General features: G+C 34.2%; 1 protein-coding gene across 1 annotated transcript in view; it reads right to left on the bottom strand.

The window, feature by feature from the left end:
* The window catches only part of LRP1B (LDL receptor related protein 1B), a 1,887,165-nt gene continuing 1,880,172 nt past the window's right edge, over positions 15,081–22,073 (bottom strand). Inside the window, 3 exon segments of the mRNA XM_021076285.1 lie at positions 15,081–16,661; positions 18,288–18,386; positions 21,757–21,901. Coding sequence (XP_020931944.1) covers positions 16,521–16,661; positions 18,288–18,386; positions 21,757–21,901 — 385 coding nt within the window. The 3' untranslated portion in view covers positions 15,081–16,520.

The raw sequence follows: 22,073 nt of genomic DNA, 5'->3' as shown, positions 1-22,073 counted from the left end.
CACTTGAGCCATTTCATCCCTGTACTCCTAAGCTACTTTGCGTTTTCCAATGATCCCTGCTCATGAAATCTTCCCTCTCCCTCTGTCATATCTCAAGCGTGTGCTATTGGTTTATGTGCCTCTTTCTGTCTTAAATATGTTTCTCTCATTTTTTTTTCACCTGAGGTGTTCTATTTATGCTTTCAGGATCACCTCCTTTTCCTTTTATTACTATGAAGTAATCATCAATCAGCCCTAGTCATTAATTCTCTAAACTGTACTATTTTAACCTTTTTTGTAATACTTGTTACATAAGTTAGAGTTCAGCTATAACTTTGTCATAGCCAGTGGGGAGGGGAATATATTAATTGAGGTAATATTGCAGATGGAATATTACCATCTGAGAGCTAGATAGAAACTGAAAGCTCCACATGGTGTGTGTCTGGGAGGGGGAGGTGATATACTCACATATGCTAATTGAATTGTGCACATAAAATACTATCAGATAAAAAGGAAAATATCTTTACTTGCTTTTTAGGATAGTGAAGAGTAAAGAGAAAGGACCAAATTTTCTGTCCTCCACATTGTCCCACCACTAGCGGCGGAGCAAGATAATCATAGACCTTGCTTAGAAGCAATGTGACTGGCCATAATTATTCAGCTAGTGACATTTTTTAGACCATTCTGGATATAATTGGGTGAACCAATGAGCCTTTCTGGGCTCATTTTGGGTCTTAATGCAACAACCACTTATTTAGCTCAGGACTGAGTTTGGCTGGGTAGTTCCAGTTAATTCTGGGTAGACTGGTCTCAGGATCCACCAATTTAGTTGGTCTAGGGAGCCTTAGCTTATCTCTTATCCACATGATCTCTCACTTTTCATCCAGTCCAATCAGGTCCTCACAAGGTAGTTTAGCAGGATGTCAAGCAAGAAAGCCAGCCAGCAAGTAAGCAGAAATGTGTAATATGCACTATTGCTTCTACCTCACTCTATTCCCAGGAGGAGCTATAAAACTGCACTGCAGGAAGGTGTGGCTTAATACAATGGGTCCTCATATTCAATTTTTTTTTCAACTACTCTGAACAAATAAGAGCTCCCCTTTCACATTAACCCTCCCTGACTGAGTTCAGGCTTTCTTCCTGCATCTGCCCTATCACTTCTATGTGGAATCTTAAAAAAGGATACAGATGAACTTATTTGCAGAACAGAAAGAGACTCACAGACTTTGAAAATAAACTTAATAATTACCAAAGGGCACAGGTACGGGGAAGGGGTGGACTAGGGCTTTGGGATTGGCATATGCACACTGAGGTAAATGGAATGAGGCCAGTGGGGACCTGCTATGTAGCACAGAGAACTCTCCCCAGTATTCTGTGATAATCTATGTGGGAAAAGAATCTTAAAGAGCATGGATGTGTGTATGTGTATAACTGAATCAATCTGCTGTGCAGCAGAAATTGTCACAACCTTGTAAATCAACTATACTTTAATAAAACTTTAAAAAATAAAAGAACAGAAGCAGAGGTGAAGTTTATGAAGGTACTTGAAAACACATGTAAAAAGTTAATTTTTATGGCCTCTTGATTAACAGAAATAACAAGAAAAATATGAAAATTGACACTTAAAGATAATTCAAATCATCATTCTTGTTCCCAAATCCTGTCTTAACATCTAGATCATCTTTAGCATGTATTGAAACTTCATCCCTTTTTTTTCCAGTATATGAGCATGCATGCTGCTATTCTGATAGAATAACTGAAAGAAAACCCATGAGGGCAATACAATGAATGGATGCCAAATAATTAAAAATATACTACCACAAAATGTTGATATAATCCTGAATAAAATAAACAGAATGGCAGTGAATGTACATTGCAAAGATGATAGTAGCATGGCAGGTGGAAATCAAAGAGAAAGAAGAGATAGTAAAAACTGAGAAATGTAGGAATTTCTCAGATCATTTTGAAATTCACAAGAATTTATAGGAATCAGGATTATATCTCCTTTGCTGTTCATAAAAATTAAATTTTCATTAGAAATAATGCTGTCAGTATGTTTCACCTTCCAATATGACAGAGACTGACACTTTTTAACCTCGTCCTCCTCCAATATCTATATATATTTTGCACAGAGCAGGAATAAAATTCTGACTTTTATGATGTGATCTAATTAATATTCATGATTGAAATATAATCTAGGAAATCTCAAATAATCGTGTTCCCAAATAACTAAGAATTTACTCATCCATGATTTATATCTGAAAGGAATATTTATTAATCCATTCACCCATCCATCCAATGAATCACATTTGCACATATTTGGCAAATATTACTTTCCAGCATATCTCAAGTGTTACATACACAGGTGTTCTTCATGTAACTTTCAGGCAATCAGGTATTTTCAGTGATGCATCTAAATTTTAATTTGCCTTAAAAAATGGCCATACCTGTGATTTTAATGTCAACATAGAATTATTCTGGGACTGATGATCCAAAGTGAGGCTATACTGCATTTTTGATATCTTCTAAGAAAATATAGAAATCTGAGAGGATTTATAATGCAAAAGGATTTTATAAAACTTGAGCTGAACTATAAGAAATCTCAGACTATCCTATAATGAAAATAGAAATTTTCAACACAGATATTACTTGAAAAGAGCAGGAGGAATGTTTGTCAACACACACAACTTCTTGATAATATATCTATTTTGGAAATCACCCTAAATTAGGCCTCCTTTCAGTACAAGGAAATGAATTAGAGCAACTGGACATGACTTCTTTTTTTTTTTTTTTTTTTGTCTTTTTGCTATTTCTTGGGCCGCTCCCGCGGCATATGGAGGTTCCCAGGCTAGGGGTCACATCGGAGCTGTAGCCACCGGCCTACGCCAGACCCACAGCAACGAGGGATCCGAGCCGCGTCTGAGACCTACACCACAGCTCACGGCAACGCCGGACCCTTAACCCACTGAGCAAGGGCAGGGACAGAACCCGCAACCTCATGGTTCCTAGTCAGATTCGTTAACCGCTGCGCCATGACGGGAATTCCTGGACATGACTTCTGAAGTTTGGAACATCATGCCTCTAAAGCATTCTTGAATTCATGGAAATACTGAATTCTTAAAAATAGTTCCCTGGATTCTTGGAAATAGCCATTTTATTTTATTTTATTTTTGTCTTTTTAGGGTCACTCCCACAGCATATGAAGTTCCCAGGCTAGGGGTCAAATCTGAGCTGCAGCTGCCAGCCTACGCCACAACCACAGAAGGCAGGATTCTAGGCTCCTCTATGACCTACACTGGAGCTCACAGCAATGCCAATACTTTAACCCACTGAGGTAGCCCAGGGATTGAACCCGCATCCTCATGGATACTAATTGGGTTCATAACCCGCTGAGACACAATAGGAACTCTGAAAACAGACATTTTAGCTAACACAGAGTTTACTCACATTTACACATAGTTAACATATATATTGCCACATAGATTAAAAAGAAAACCCTGACATGAGTCATTCTCAGAGTTTTTATAGATAAAACGTGTACTCAAAAAAGGATAAAGTTACTGTCAGATGCTTTGTGTTATGCAGTTTAAGCACAGCTCTGATAGTTTGAGGTTGAGTTTTAGGGCAAGCAAATAACATGTTTGTCCTTGAGGTGCTTTGATACCACCGTCAGAGACAAAGCTAGGATTTCAAAGAATCATTGAACTGATGATCCAAGATTAGTTCCATGATTTTATACCCAAGCCTAGGTGAAATAAAGCTATTTAAATTTCATGTAAGTAGCATACGTCAAAAATACACCTCAGTATTAATACAAAAAGCAAACAAAATGGCCCTGCCAATTATAAGGGTCTAAAGTCTAAAATTTTTCACCTTTTTGTGCAGGGTTTGGAAATGTAGAGCACATTACCTTCTTAAATATGAAATATGATTTTCCAGATATTTCTATTGCTTCATTTATACAAAACTGAATGTTACTTTTTGTTGTTAAAAGCTGCACTAGAAGATAAATTGAATTTGGCATTTCTCTCTTGCCACACAGTTAACCAGACATAACAATAACTATGCCTCATCTTAGCCAAAAGGTGTATAATGGGAAACTGGCACATCAAAACTCTAGTTGCCTGAAAGCAATTTTTGAAAGAAATGACACACATTTAACCAGTTCTTGTTACAATCTTTAAGCTGTCACCTGACTCAGATATAGCCATCAGAGGGCGCTAAGTGGTTCTGCAGTTCTCCATCTCTGTCATAATAACACCGCTAAAAAGTATAGGATACTTAGCATTTTAGGTTAGGCTTTTTATCAATGTGTCTTCAGTATATGACTTAATGCATGAATACCTTTTAAAAATTCAGCTAGAGAGGTTGAATCAAATAATCCCACATTTGAAGAATAGAAACTAAATAAATAAAGGCACTACACAGGAGAGAGAAAGGGAAAGTGGGGGGGGATGCTCAATAAGGCTTTTACTTATAGATTTATTATTTAAGAAAACAAATCTAGCTTGGTGTTCATAAAAAACACAGTCATATGATTTAAAATGACAATAATTGAAGTAAAAATGAGGTAATTATGTTAATAGCCTATTGAAGATTTCAGTCAAAAAGGAGGACACAATTTGGGCACCTTATTAATCATTCTTTTTTGGAGTTGCATGACTTGTAAGCTGCTCTGTTGGGTTAACTCAATTAGAAGTGTTCACAGATATCATAAATCTTTGCACTTTAAGTGCATCATTAATTTTATGACAAAATTAACCCAACACCATTAGAGCAACAGGCAAATCTTGACAGCAATTTTTTTTTCTTAGATGGTTCTAGTTGATATTTGATGGGGTCCACAAAGAGTTTTATCAGATCACTAGGTTTTAACTTTCAGCCTGCTTTAGCTGATGGGATCCTGGGATCAGTGGTGACATTATCATTGTTGTCATCCTGTGGGCACAGTCAATGAACAACACCACTAGCTGTGGTACATGAAACCTTTCCTTACCCCACAGAATCATCCCTGATGTGTTCACTCTAATAGAGGAAGATTACTTTCAGCTTTCTGCATGCAGTGTTCTGATAACCTTGCAAATTTAATTGTAATTGAGAGTCAAGTGACTTCTACAGAGTATGAATTTTAATTAGCTATCAAATGAATAGGGAGGCTGTTTGTCTAGATTTTCTTTCTTTGTACTAATTAATTGGTGGTCAAGGTTCAGGATCTTGTCTTGCAGAGTCCATTGAAGACATTCATTTCAAATATTTATATACATCCACTTACAAGCATGGGATGCAGAGTTCATTTTACATTCTAATATAGGCCAAAAAGATGCATTTAAAGGGATGTGCAGGCATTGTGCTGCAAGTAACAATGATGGTAAGGTAAATATTTAAAGATTGTGTTTTCTATTGTAGTCTTTAAGATAAATAAAAGTGTGTTATTTTACAAATCATTAAGCAGGGAGGAGAGAATTCTGATCATATCTTAATTGGATTTGAACAGAAATTAATTTTTTAAAAGGGGAAATAATTCAACATTTGAGAATTTCACAGGAAATAAATGGAATGTAGAAAGGAGACACTGTTCTGCGTACCCCAAATACTTTTGTGTCTAATCATTCAAAATGAAAATTCTTAGGAAAAATCTATTTCCATTCTAAATTTTACCTTAGGCCTGGAGTTACAGCGCTCCCAAAATAGTTGTATACAATAACATCAGCTTTGCAAATAATTTAAAAATTCATAAAACTTATATAGCTTATTACTCTATAAAGTTTGTGTTTGCCATACCTATATTTACTAAACATATAGTGATTCTCCTCATGCCACTGCCTGGTCTGTAAAATGTGAAATGACATTGGGTTCCCGAAAAACTGTGAATACAGTTCTGAGGTCTACCATGGTTACATATTGCTGTTATTCATGCATAAAAGAAAACTTTTAACTCTTTTTCTAATGGAGATTGAAAAACATGCATTAGCTTGATTAGTAGCTGCAAACTAAGTTCATAGCCTATGTTAACATATTCTTGTAAGGATATCACACCAAAGTACCACAGCTGAGGCTACAACTTAGTTTTTAGTAGTCCATTGTCACCTGCCAAATATATTCATTCATTTATTTATTTTTGACAAATGGTTTAAGACAGGAACCAGCACTATCTCATTCTTTAGATCTTTAATTGGCTGCTAATCTCTGCCATTCTTTCAGGAATGTGCTCTGGCTTCTGACTTACTATTTTGCCCAGAGAAGAGGGCAGGTTCAGGACTTTCCACACTTAATCCTTATCATAATCACTCTTCCTCCACAAATCAGAGTATGCATGTCAGGGTTTGGCCAGGTGCTCGGAATATGCATCCCAATTGCATATTGATGGCCATAAAATAATTCCTAGGTAGATCCTCAGATGTCCTAGATCCACTGTAAGATAAACCAAACCAGGACCAGAACTTTATTCATTACTTGGCTTCCACAAGCTCATTAAATGAGAGGTGTGATGATTTCTATGGTACCCTTTACTCTCATCAGTTTGGATACTATAATCAACACCATTTAGAAGTTTTGGGTATTTCCTTTTTCCATTGCAAGGTTAAATCTGATAATTAGCCCAAAACTCTTTGGGGGAAAGGTTGAAGGAATGTTTATCCTTCCCCACAGGCATTTAATTTCACTTTCAATTACTGGGTTCTGGGTCTATGAACTGGCTTAGGTTTTGAAACTATATCAGGAATCATGACTTTTGAACATTGCTGTAGAGGAGATAAATCTTCTAGGTGCTACCTCTAAATTTCTTTGGCTGGAAAGTCAAGTAACACCCTAATTGGCTGGCCATCTGTCTTGCTATCAGAAAAATCTATGGCCAGTCAGTCATTGCCACAGATCCAAGGCACCCTGGCTACCACCTCAACCTTGCTGTCTGTAAAAGTTAATATTTCTCCCTTTCCTCTACTGGATAAGTACTGCTACTTAAAGCATGTCATTCTGAAATCCCATTACTCCCACTGATACTAGAGAACTCAGTTACAGAAAACATCTACTATCAAACTCAGCTTATTCAAGTTTTTAATTTGCCCTCCAGTAGGGAATCCTTTATTACCTTTGTGGACTTCATATAAAATATGGTTGATCCACACAGTAGGTCTTAAAATGAAGCAGATCTTGTCAAAAACTCTCAGGTTCCTGCTTGGGTCTTCTGACCTAAATACTCTGTTAAGGCACTCTACCTCATTTCCCCCATGATTTAAGGATTCATCACAGCACAAAATAATTAGCTCCAGATGTTCTTACCATGACGGTAAACAAATTCTCTTATATTCTTTCCAGCTGGTCTAATATCTTTATGATCCACTTGTAAAAAGGTTCCCTCATGATAAGTAGGTCTTCTACTTACTCCTGGAGCAGGGACTGGGTTATATGCAAGCAGTTTATATTGGGCATTGATCTTGAGAACAGGTATAGGGAACTGGAAATATTAGAAAAGCCATACAAGCAGGTATGAAAAAATTGCTCACCATTATGGAAAATTAGGCTTGTTCCTCAGAGATTTTAAAAAAAAAGACAGGAATAATGAAGCACAGAATTAGCTAAGAGATAGAATTGGGCATATTTTTTACTGGTTAAAGGTGGCTTATGATGTATCAACACATTCGCATTTCCAGGTTGCACATGGCTCAGTGCCAGGTGGGTTTCTGTGGATGTCCTGTACTTCTCACAGTCAGCCCTAATATCATTTTCCTTCAGACAAATAATCAAGGTCAATTAAGCATGTAGCTTGAGTCAGAAATTTTTGAGACCTGCCTGGCTGATATGAGGAGGAAGACATTCAAGAGTAGATCATGAAGATGCTGGATCAGCAAGGAAAAATATAAGAGAATTTAACATTTGGCAAATACATCTAGAACTAGTTTTTGCACTAACTCTGAGGTGCCCCAGGGCAGAAGCAAGATATGTCACATGTCAAGTAATGGTGCCATAAAGATGTGTGTATACACTAGTGCCTGGAATCCAAGATTATGTTACTTTACATGACAAAAGAGACTTTAGGGTATAATTAAGGTTATGGACTTAAAAATAAGGATATTATCCTGTATTATCCAATTAAATGCTGGTCCAATGTAATCACATAAACCCTTGAATGAAAAAGTTTTCTCTGGCTGGAGACAGAAGGGATCTCTAGTAAATCAGGGGGACTTGCAAGTATGAGGAGATACAGAACATGGTTCTGGCATATAGGGGCCCACATACTAGGACCACAGATATACCTCTAGGCGCTAAGGATTGTCCCCGCTGACAGCCAGCAAGGTAACCAGAACACTGCCATCAGCCTTAAGGAGCCTCCTAATAAGTGCTCCAGTGGTCAACACCTTGATTCCAGCCTTGTGAAGCCTGAAGCAGAATCTAGTCAAATTAACCTGGACTTCTGACCTACAGAATTGTGAGATGGTATATATGTTGTTTTAAGAGGCAAAACTTATGGCAATTTTTTCCAGTAACAATGAAAAGCTAATCTAGAGGGACTACACACAGCTGAGGCCAGGTTTTCAGGTTGTGTTTCTGCAAAGCTAAATGCAGCAGCAGAACTAGAAAGAGGTGAAAAGTAAGAATATGTGGTGGGAAGCAGTGTCTAATGCAATATCTGGAGGAAAGATGTGGGGTTACTACTCATGAACCTGAGTTCTAAGGACTGTGGATAGGATACAGTAAGAAATACTCCTGGATGTTGCATTAAGATTTGTTAAAAGTTAAGGAGGAAACTAGCAGTTTTAAAAGGCATCTGACAAGACGCCCTTGCCTCAGTCATTTGTAATTTTCTCTATAACTCTCAGGAAAATCTCAAGATGTTGATAAATCAGTATAGTATATAAGCCATCAAGAGTTTTTAGGTGAAATTCAGCTAAGTAAAAAAAAAAAACAAAAAATCATTGATAATCTATCAATAATTTCACTGATGAAACTGAATCTCTATGTAATGAAGAAAATGTGTTTACCCCATACCCAGTATCAAGTTGCAAAGCCCTTGGGGTCTGTATTAGAAAATGAAATGGGTAGCTATCCTTCTACAAAACTTTCAGTGCTTCTTGAGGTAGGCATAGCATATCCTCAATACAAGTTACTACATTCTTTCAGAGTGATGCTGCATTTATTGAGATGATCATGTGGTTTTTATTTTTCAGTTGGTTGATGTGTGTATCACAATGATTGATTTATAGATATAGAAGAATCCTTGCATCCCTGGGATAAATCCCCCTTGACTATGGTATATGATCCTTTTAATATATATTTGGATTCGGTTTGCTAATATTTTGTTGAGGATTTTTGCATTATGTTCATCAAATGAATGGATTAATAAGATGCAGTACAACAGAATACTACACAGCCATAGAAAATAATCCCATTTGCAACAATATGGATGCAACTAGAGATTCTCATACTAAGTGAAGTAAGTCAGAAAGAGACAGACACATATATGATATCACTTATATGTGGAATCTAAAATATGGCACAAATGATCCTATCTACAAAGAGAAACAGATCATAGATATGGAAAGCAGACCTGTGGTTGCTGAGATGGGGGAAGGAGGGAAGGAGTGGGATGGATGCAGAGTTTGGGGTTGGTAGATGCAAACTATTATGTTTGTAATGGATAAACAATGGCATCCTGCTATACAGCACTGGGAACTATGTCCAATCTCTTGGGTTAGAACATGATGGATTATGAAAAAAAAAAAGAATGTATATATATGTGTATGGCTGGATAACTTTGCTGTACAACAGAAACTGAAGGAATGTTGTAAATCAACTATACTTTAAGAGTGATGCTGACAAAACTCTAGGACTGTTTTCAAGAAAAAGAAGGGGTGCTAGAGGACAAAAGAAGTCTGGTGCTCTCCTAATGAATTCATGGAAGGTTATGTCACAACACAGGATGAGGTATTTGGAGGTGCAGGTGGATGTAGATTATAGGGAGAACCCCCACAATACAGCATGTGGGAGCATTGACATTTTATATACATATTTTTATTAAGTAAAGATATATTGGTATATGAGAATGAGAGTAATTAAACAGTCTTAGAAAAGACCCACTAGGATATATGATGGAGATAAGAAGTAGATGTTATATGCCTTGGAAAGATACTTAAGAGGCACAAAATTGACAAATAGAGCAGACAATAAGTATTGCACACCCTATCTGCTTTGAGGCACTGGAATTAGTGTGTTTCTCAGTAATTAAACACTAGTAAATGACATAGAAAAATAAAAACCACCTTAGACTGTTTTTAAAAATTTCATAGGTGAAGAACTTGAAGGTATCATTCTATAGACATATAGATTGTTGCAAAACAAAAACTTTTGAAAAGTAGTTGGTATTATGTTAGGAAACAGGAAACAGATACTATGATACCTCAGCAGAAAATCATGAGAAGAAAATACATTAAACAGAAAAATTAAAAACTCAGTTAAAAAGAAAGTTGAGCAAGACAAGTAAGGAGCCACTCCTGAGGCATATGAACACATGCACACACAAGCTCACATTTGAAACCATGGTAAATAACTTGAGTCTGCAGTGAAAAAAGTAAATCAGGAATCCAGGCCAGAAACTGGAAAATCTCTTCAAGAATAAAGGAAAGAAGAAAAGAGGAAAAAATATTGAGTTTCCATAGTAAGAAAAAAAAAATGTTTAACATAAAAACTGTAGGTGGTTCTGCGTATCAAAAGAAAACACCACGGACAGAAAGAATAATGACATCTTGGAAAAAACTAATCTTGGATGAAAAATTGTAGTAGGCAGTCAAAATTGATAAAAATGTATGTGCATATTTGATAATACATTTTAATTATAATTGGCTTTTGCTTTGTTTTATGAAAGTCTGGGGTAAAATGTTACATAGAAAGAAAAACCTGGTTGGTCTCTGACTTATCGTTGACAATAGTGAATACCAGAAGGCAGTGGGGCTGATTCAACCTAATTTTGGAGGAAAAGGAAAAGCTCCAGAAACATACATCCAGCTGATTGAAATTTGCATTTGAAGGTCTTAGAGAAACATTTTTATGTATGCAAAAGCTCAACAAATATAAGGACTTTCCATAAATATGCTTCATGACATACTGATAAGACTTCAGTCAAATTAAAGAATAGAAAAATCATATAGTAAAAGAAATATAAAAATGATATAATGATTCATCATGTAAAAACAGTTGAAAACTTTCAAAGTAATTGAGAATAGGTGAATGTATGTGTACATGTGTATTTGTATGTTTTTGTTATATGTTTATCAGATTTTCAAAAACATTCCATTGATACTTGTAGACTGCAAGGATGGAGATTACTCCATTTGAAATCTCTGTCCAATTATTTCCTACATCGCTTTTGCCATTATTCACTGAGAAATGTTGTATCAAATCAAGTCATTCTATAGTTAAAACTCTGTATATTGTTTTTTTAAGTATCTCCATAAACAGCCTTATTTTAAACTTCTAAAATTCATTCTAAACTATATTTCACAGTTAAGCTGTGTGTAGAAAAATATTTTCTCACTTACAAATTTGTATATTACTGACCTGAATAAAATGGATATGGTTTTCTCTATTGATGTTATATCTTGAAAGGCTAGAACAGTTATATTAGTGGTTCTCCAAACCACTGAAGCATAAATAAACTGGAAATCAACTTCAATCAGGAGGCTCATAATATATGTATTAAAACTGTGAAAGAAACCACAGCTGAAAAATTATCTTGGAGTGAACAGATGACTAAAGTATCAGGATTGCATTGCTTTGATTCACTGATATCTTATAAACCTTGTGTTAAAGGGGCAGACTATCCATCAGAGAGAATGAACACATTCTAAGCATAGAATTTATCAAAAGGCCATCTTTAGTAGCAATTTTGCTTTTGATTTTTCATCATTTTCGATACAAAAAGTGATGGAAATCACTAGAAACTATTTTTCAGAGTAAATTACACTTAAATTTAATATCCTCAAAAGAAAAGTTAAACCATAGAACACATTTCATTTATTTTTCTTTTTTGTAGACTAGATACATGCATCTTATGGCATGAAGTATATGTCCCTGGGCCTCTGGATATAACATCAAAAATGAAGGTTTTTTTTTTCTGTACAAAACTTTTTCTGTATATTTAATTATCTTTATCTTAACTTGCTGGACAAGTTAATCTTCTGGATATACTAATTTAGCAATAGAGTTGATAGCAGAGTTGAAAAATACAGCATTTGGGGGCTCTATTATTGTTTTTCCCATATTCAAGATACATTTAAAAATAATTTCTGTGCTATGCTATTCAGTAGTTATCTTCACAAAGAAATGCTTGAGTCTCTCCTTTTCTTACAAGTTACAGTTCAAGGGAATTTATTTGAATAATGACTCTAATCTACATTAAATTTAAATAATCTTTTAATATTGAGAAAGCCACTGTTAGATAAACTGACAATAACTAGAATGGGGCATAAGGTGAAGAACGTGGTTGGCTATATTTTGCTCAACTCTGTAGGATTTTCATTATCTCATCTTTTAAACTTTTAAATGGAAAAGTTGAGTCAGTAAACATAGTAGTATTCATAGAGAGGAATAAGATTTTATATCCAGAATATCTGTTTGAGGATGTGAAGATGAGAGGATAAAGAAAATTTGGCAATATTTTAATATATTTTCTTCATCACATGTACCAATTTTCCCTGTTAGGGATTTGGAAATTGTGGGCATTTTGCATGTTATAGTTCATTTATTACAGCCATAACATACAGTGAGTGTTGAATGTCTTCATATGAGTCACCATAAAAATGGAAAGAAACATGTCTAGATGAAAAGGCTATCTATGTTGGGTTCTCCAAGTAGGCTCTGGATAGGGAGCAGGAAGGTCCTAGATGAAAACATTTCTAGGTTAAATCTCCTTAAGATACCACAAAATAAGCATATAATCAAACACAAAACAAAATAAAACAATCATCAATGACATAATAAAGCCACAAATAAAATACATTTTCATAAATGAAAATGGCCTAATTTACAGAAAACCATACGAGGTTCTAAATGAAACTGTTTTCCCTTCATAATTACTTTTTAAAAAACTACATGAGCACTTTACTAATACCAAAGTTCTATAACTCATGCATCACCAACATTAAAGAATTAAGATCAAATCTTGGGAATGCCATGATTTGAAGGGCCTTTTTCTTTAACTCAGCTAATCTAGCCGAGAGTCATTTAATAGTGGGACACAGAACACAGCCCTAGATCAGCAGTTCTTTACAAGAGCAATATTATTCCCCAGAAGACAACTGGCTATATCTGTAGACATTTCAGTTGTTCAACTTTGGGTTGGACTAGTAGCAAAAATGGATAGGGGGTAGGGATCTTGCTAAGTATACTACTCCAAAAAGGATAATAAAGAACTACATGGCTCAAAGTGTGAGGACATTGAAAATCTCTGCTTTGGATGGAAAGGCACTTGGGTAGGAAGGAGAGTTTATTCGAAGCACTGATTCTTAGAAAATACGTCTCATCAAAGTTTGAAGGAATATTTCAGGAAGTATTTTGGCAATGGCACTTATATAAAGTATCGTCACTGTGGAGAATAGGCACCTGATTTTCTAGCTTTTATATGAACTTTTGCAAAAGAAAATTGCAACACAAAGAAATAGAGATGTAGAAATAAAGTTTGAGTAGTTGACAAGAATATCTTTGTCTTGTAAAGACTGAATGCAAAATAACCACAATTAGAAACACTGTGGACTCTGATATGGACCTGAATGAAGCAGCATGGCATGGTGAAGCATACTGTAAAATAAGGACCGTGAGAATGTAGGTGGGTTATAAGGGTTAGAGAGCACATCCTGAAGTCTCTCGACTATAGTTTTCACCACTGTTCTAGAGAGAAAATACATTTTCTTTTTTCTTTTTTCTTTTTAGGGCTGCACCCATGGCACATGGAAGTTCCCAGGCTAGGGGTCAAATCGGAGCTACAACCGCCAGCCTATATCACAGGCACAGCAATGCAGGATCCAAGCCACGTCTGAGACCTACACCACAGCTCACAGCAATGCCAGATCCTTAACCCACTGAGCGAGGCCAGGGATCAAACCCACAACCTCATGGTTGCTAGTTGGATTCATTTCTGCTGCGACACAACAGGAGCTCCAGAAAATACACTTTTGATGCCAGATCCTGAGTGTTAGTTGGTGGGTTGTATATTATATATAACTTGCTAGATATTTATACCGTTATCTGTGTTGAGATCATTCCAATCTATGGGTTCTGTCTCTTTCAATTAATAATTTCAGGTACAGTCATTAAGCTCTGATATACAGAGACCTCCTCAGATTATATAACTCAGTGACAGCTTCAGTAAATCAGACCCTCCTGGATTTGTATCTCTAGTCAATACACTAAGTAGGTACACTAATAACCATTCCTCTTACAAAATAAGGTTAAATGGAATCTGAGTTTTCCATAAAGTATTCTTTTTGAGAATCAGAAGAGTAAGAAGAGCTTTAGCTTATTTCAACACAATTGTCATACTGCTGTGAATATAACCAATTTTCCTTTCTATTGCAACATGGAGTCTACGACGAACAATGTAAGGCAAGGAAAAAGGAAAAAGGACATGGTTCTACTTCAAGAAGAGAGAACATGCCTTCTCGAATTGTGATGAAAAATGATACAATGAAATCAGTCCTACCTCATGAAGTATGTTCTAAGGACACAAAAAATTATGTCTCCTATTTACTAAAATAGTTTCCTAGGAATATGAAACTTCATAAAGAAAAGGATTTTCTTCCATTTAAAAACTACCCAACACAACACTTAAATATGTAGAATTTCATTTAAATAAATCAGTCAACAATTTTTTATAAAGTATTTAACACTTCATTATAGAAACATAGGCAAAATGACTATTAAAACCAAAATGAAAAATACTGTTCAATTTAAAAAATGTACTTAAACAAGAACCTGGAAAAGTTTATGATATGCATAACATTGTTCAAGCAAAATTGCACTAGTATTACATAAATCAATAGTTTATAAAGGCCTCAATATGGCAAAGTTTAGAAATAGGTAGTATGCATGCATATAGTACAACAAAAAGTCTCTTTATAAAACAGCAGTTTTTTTTAATGCTTGTACAAAGGGATAAAGAGCAACCACAAACATATTTCATCTGTTAAGTTAATACATTATGATAGCTAAAAGTCAGTCATGTCTATCAGAGGAACAAAAAGCCCTCCATACCTTGTGAATAAATCTTTTGTGCCTTTAAAGATATTTGTATAAAAATGCTATATTTTTTATACAACTTAAATAAATTGTACTTGTTTCAATCAAAATTTGGAAACAGACAAGTGAATGGGGTCCATGTGTTTTGCATACCCAGAAGAAATCAGAGTACCAGAGGAACTGGTCAGCATGTATACCCTCCACCTTTGATTATTGGCAGATACTTGTTCTCCTATAACTTAGAAATTCCTTTAAGAATATATTTTGGTAGGGTAAATAAGAGTTTAGTCATATTGTATGTTGAAAATGCTGATTACTCTATACCACAATGGCTGCTTTGCTGCTTCCTTTTGACCTAGCAAAGAGAATGCATTCACATAATTGAAATTCGATTATCAATTTGTGTGCTTATACAGTATTTTTTAGTGTTCTGTGTGGTAAGTGGTTCGGTTAATATTCCACAAAATTCATGTGACTGGGAAGAAACTCCTAAGACATGAGTGCCCAATGTCCTGTTGTGCTCTAGGCTGGCTATTTATCCCAGGACTGAGGGGAAATGAATGTCTTATCCCATAGCAAGTGTGGTCTCTCCACTTTTGATTATATTTTTGCTTTGCTCTACCACTTAAATATAACTATTTTTATAGGTGTATACTTTTAGTATATCACAATAGAGTCTACTAAATTTTGGAAAATGCAGTCATATGTGTTCATGCAAATTATTAATCTTATAAATTTTTCAAAGTTCTTTGTCAAAATTCTCATCTATCACTTGGCAACCTAAGACTAATTTGAAAGCAGGTGGTGCTGAACTTGTGAGGGCTATGTATTTTCAGCAGTCTGAATCAGTTTTAATGGGCACAAAGAAGAGAGTTGACCATTCAATCATTCTTCCATCAATTAAAACAGAAAATGATTTGTATTACAGCTTTCAGACCATATAATGAAAAAGTGCAGAGATTCTCTTTGTTGATTAAGTAGAACCAAAAAAGTTCATATAAAATAGATTGCTCATATTCACACTACAAAGGAATATGTTGTTTTTAATTTTAACAAATTCAAAGATGTGTCATATCAGCAGCATTGTTGTAAATTTTACTGTAGTGCAGTTCTATTTCATAAAAATACCATACAAATGGTCAATCAATAGTCATCAGCAAAAAATAAAACCCAGAAAACTCAGAAAACAATTAACTAGGGAAAAGATAAAGGAAGAGGTAATGCTGATGCCAAAACAAGTATAATATACTGTTGGAACATACAAAAGTAATCCTTATATTCTATACATTTATACAGCATATAAAAGGTATCGTTGATTATGCCACTGTTTCTCTTATTCCAATTTCTATTTTCTTTGGAAGCAGTTCTTTCCTTTCATCAACACTTCCTAAGGAGTTTCGACAGTTTTGCCCATCCATATATAACTTTGCATACACTGGATTGGAGTAATTTGTTGGCTGAAGGAGAAAAATAAATAAATATAATGTTATTATCTGTTTTGGCTACCTTAATTTATTATTTTCTATGATGTGGATCTTTTAATACTAACAATATTTATATGCATTGCATTTAACTTACTAAATAGCAATTATATAAGTGTAATTTACATTCTATTTATAGGCTTTAGTTGACTCTAGTATGGTATTAAATAAAAACATAATTGTATGTTTTTCAGATAATTTGTGAACCTAAGGGGAATTTTGAGATAGTATTGAAAGACTGAAGAATCTTCATGAAAGCTATATTCACTGAGACTTTATTTAAAAGCATAAAATATTAATTTGAATTGTCTTATTTCCAATCCACATGTTTTCTCCCCTTATTGCCATTGCAGTGGCAGGAAAGATATGTTTATAGAAAGCCATATAATTGATTGGTGCTTATAATTTTTCAATATGAAGTTTAAAAAATAAAACGATAGTGTAACATAGTAGTTGAATAAACATAAAAAAAATAAAGACAATGTTTTTGCATCAAACAAAACATGCACTTATTATTGGAAATATTTTTGGATTCTTCTAAAGAATTGCGAAAGACTCATCTTAAGTTTCATACATACTTAATAGCACTTTGAGGTAGAAATAAGACATGCATAAATGATCTCTTTCAGTTGAAAAATGTATATAATATTCATTATTTTAATAGTTACAATTAACCTGAGATTGTTGCCTCATTTTTTTAAATTAAAAACATTTAATTTTTTGTCTTTTTAAAATAAAACATTTAACCTTACTTATAACAAAGAAATATTACATTTTTGAGCCATACAAGTGAGACAAACATGATAAAAAATGAGAATGAAAACAGTTGATGGGAGAGAGGTACGTTTAATCCTAGGGATCTTGATACATTTCTTTAATCCCTTTTCTGTCTAATAGGAACCATGTACTTTAGACAAAGCATCTTTCTCTAGAAACTAGTCACTTTAAAAAAATTTAAGAATGGTTTCATATACCATTTCTAATTTATCAATACGATGCTAAATTTTATACTATATTTTTATTTAGCTGGACATCAAATTTGGATATACTAAACAAAACATCTTAGAAAATAAATAAAACCAAACATATATTTATATTTAAACTATTCAGTGTAAACTTTTGGCTAGAGATTTCTATTATAAGACTAGCAAATGCTCATTTTTACTGTTAAGGAGCTTTAACATATTCAAATTCATTTAGAATGGATGAGGAATGAAGTCCTACTGTACAGCACAGGGAACTATATCCAATCTCTTGAGATAGAACATGATGGAAAATAGTATGAGAAACATAATTTATATATATGTACAATTGGGTCACTATGTTGCATAGCAGAAACTGACATAACACTGTAAATGAACTATATTCTAATAAAAAATAAAAAAGAGATTTCTACTTAATAGCTTGTCAAAAAAGGTAACATTTTATACATAATCTTGCATAAGCAGGACACATTCTATAAGCCCTTAATTTTAATGCTATTTTGAAATCTCTTGTTAATTAAAAATCATTAAAGATAAGCCTCTAAGTCTAGTAATCATCTTTGATTGTGAGGGATTCTGTGATGAAATGGACATGGAATAATGAATTTTCTTCTCTCACCCCAGCAGTTAGTGGTCCTTTCAAATCAGAGTTTAGGTAGATGGGCGGCGCTGTGTGTGGAAGCTTGAAAGCACTGGACCCTCCCCCTATATACCTGGCCTGTATGCAAACAGAGAATTTTAGTTTCTGATCTGACATCATGGAACTGTTTTCATTTACATAGGCCCATTCTAAATCATAAAAATAACATACAATATAGTCTTCAGCCCTGGGGCATCATCAATGTGTTCATGGTAGTTTCAATAACTTAAAAAAAAAAACCTATTATTATTAAATCTGAGATTCATCAGTAGAGATTTCTATTAATCTGGCTTACATAGACATGCCATGTACCTAGAAATCGTCATTCATCTCTACTTATTTAAATTCATTCTCTACCCCTAAAATCATATCTTTGCTAACAGCTCTGAAAAATGCATCAACCTTCTCCACTTAAGACTGTCACTATGAAAAGTTCTAATAGCAGTCCATTCCGGACAAATATCTGAATGGTTCAAATTAAGGATCATTACTATTCCGTATTTTTAGAAAATAAAAATAAAATTTAAAATCTGATATATCAGAACAAACTTATCTTTTTTTTGAAATCAGACTCTCTAAATTATATTGATTAGTAATCAGATCAGTTCACTAATCTCTGTGCTAGGGTAATGACTTTAGATTTTCTTGGCTCTAAGGGCAGAATGAGCCAATATTGTACCCTCATATTCACGATAGAGTATTTTTAATAATTCAAAAGGGCAAAAAAGCTAAATGAATATTTGGAGAATATAAAAATATTATGAACATACATAATTTTAAAATTGTATCAACTCATCAATGAATGATTAAAAGTCTGGGAAAGGACAGAGGTCTCAGGAAAATATTTAGATATAAAATCATGGTCAACATCGCCTCTTTGTTTTCTCCAACAATGTCTCATTTAGAAGGTACTGCAAACAATCCAACTAAGAATTGAGATGAATTTGTGTATGAAACCAGTAGATATTAATCCTCCCTCTTTGAACTCTTCAAACTATTCTATTTTGCCTCTGTGGACAAATCTCCTTTTAAATTAACTTGATTTCAGTCTTTTTGATTATAAGGTACCATTCAAGTAGAAATTTTACCCATTTTGAAAATAATGAAAATGTTCTACAAAGATCTTCTTTACTTGTACTGCAGTTTGTTTTATCACATCATGAATACATCAAACCACTGCAACACAGTGAATACTTTATGAAAAAAAGTTCATCATTAAAATTGTTTTGGTGTGGTTGTCTTCTTTTCACAATTGTCTATACCTATTAGGACTACATATATTTTCTGCAGTTACCTCTTAGGCAAAAATTCATATTTATATTTCAAGCATCGGGAGCCAGCTAGGATTACCCATCTAAGTCGTATTTAATATAATTTTGGTCAATCAGTCAGAAAATTGGTAAATAAATATTTATTAAGTGTTATTTGCTAAACACATTAAAAATATATTTGAAGGGCACTGAAGCAAGTTGTATCTTCCTAGAGTAAATATGAAAAATAATTTAAATGAAGTATTAAAAAGCTTTTCCCTTTAAAAATATCAAAAATTGACTTAATTCTATCACTCGAAATAAAAAATGATAGGGAAAATGAGAACTCTCCTTCTTATTAAAAAGTATATAAAAATATGTCCTCATCAGATCATATTCTATTTATGGACACTGTATTTTACTCCCAAGAAAAACTCAGACTATGAGAAGTCTATTATTTAAGATGTCTTTCTCCTTTATAGATAAATTATCAAAGAATGATAGGCGTAGTATGTATAGTCTTTCAATTTCAAGTAAAAAACAGTGGAATTTAGGTTACCAGGATTTATTTATAAACAATTTCAAATGTTGAATTAATAATTTATCATAATTACAAAATTATTTCTAATTAGGAGAAAATTATACATTACCTTTTGCTAGGATAAAAATTTATCCATGCAACAATGATTGATTTCTTTTCATAAAATGACTACTTCATCAATTTCAGATCATCAGTTTCAGACCCAGAAAGTCTGGCCATGGATTCAGAACTAGATTGAATATATGGGACCCTATTCAATTTCTTTGAGAGCAGCTGTTGCTATGAGTACAAAACCAGGTGGTCACTGTGATTATTTAATATACAGTTACATTTTAGACAAAATACCTTTAATATATCAGAATATAACTGACTTGATGAACAAACAAATAAGCTAAGAAAAATCATTCCACAGTGGCAAACTGATGCTCTTAACTCATTGTAAGATATTCTATAATTATCATACAAAATATTTAGATACTATAGTGAAGTGAATATTTGCAAGTTTAATTTATCTAGATAGTTGTATAATTTATCTATGTATTTTAAAAACTCCAAACGGAGGATTCAGTAATATGAACTAATACTAAAATAACACTGTGGATTTTTAGGTTTTATATACATGTCAATGATATGTAGCAAATCAATAGGAAAGATAACAGCAGGTGGAAAAATACTCTTTATTTTTTTTTTTTTTATTTATTTTTTGTCTTTTTGTCTTTTGTCATTGTTGTTGCTATTTCTTGGGCCGCTCCCGCGGCATATGGAGATTCCCAGGCTAGGGGTTGAATCGGAGCTGTAGCCACCGGCCTACGCCAGAGCCACAGCAACGTGGGATCCGAGCCGTGTCTGCAACCTACACCACAGCTCACGGCAACGCCGGACCGTTAACCCACTGAGCAAGGGCAGGGACCGAACCCGCGACCTCATGGTTCCTAGTCGGATTCGTTAACCACTGCGCCACGACAGGAACTCCAGAAAAATACTCTTTAAAAGTGATTTGATTACAAATAAATTCAAGGGCACAGCTTAGTGGTCTCTTAATGAAACATTATTGGAAATAAAGTACTTATTTTGCAATGAAATACTGTACTAGTTTTAGTATTAAAAATAAATCAGTCATTTTAGGAGTTCCCATTGTGGTTCAGCATAAATGAACCTGAATGGTATCCATGGCCCTGCTCAGTGGATTAAGGATCCTGTGTTGCTGTGAGCTACGGTGTAGGTCGCAGATGCTGCTCAGATCTGGACTTGCTGTGGCTGTAGTGTAGGCCAGCAGCTATAGCTCTAATTTGACCCCTAGCCTGGGGAACTTCCATATGCTGCACCTGCAGCCCCCCCCAAAAATATATATATATATTTTATGCTAGACAGATGTGCCAGTTCCTCAACACCTTTGTATAGGATATTTTATACTATATATGTTTATCAACAAAATGAACAGATACTTATTATTTTCTAAAACATATTATATTAAATTCATGTTTCATTTGAATGCAGTCCATAATTTTATTTTTTCTTTAGAAGAAACTGTAACATTCAATGTATCCTACAGTTCTTTAACTTCAGATAAAAGAAACAGTGATGAAACTCAGAAACATATTGTAGAGAAATGACTCAAGAACATTAGTGCTCACAGTCCATCATCTTAAAACTTTACCTTTGTTGGATCTACCATGAAACCAGGATCTAAAAGACCTCCATCACTGTGATCATGATCCACCTCATACATGTTGTAAGATGGATTGCCAATTTCTACATTTATCCCTCCATTGATAATGGGTTGTCTTCTTATAGTTTTTGTCCTAGAATATATAACATTGTGTGAGTTGTCTAATTATCACAAGGTGGTATATGAAACTATCATATTTGTAGATTTAATTACATTTTAATATTACTGATGGAAAGTTAATAAAACACACTGAAAACAAATGACATTTATTGAGTCAGAGAGGAACAAAAAGTCCTAATGTAAGA

The sequence above is a fragment of the Sus scrofa genome, chromosome 15 (genome assembly GCF_000003025.6).
Source record: "Sus scrofa isolate TJ Tabasco breed Duroc chromosome 15, Sscrofa11.1, whole genome shotgun sequence".
In the NCBI taxonomy this organism is placed as follows: Eukaryota; Metazoa; Chordata; class Mammalia; order Artiodactyla; family Suidae; genus Sus; species Sus scrofa.
Note: the sequence above shows the minus strand (reverse complement) of the source record. Positions and strands in the feature narration are given on the sequence as shown.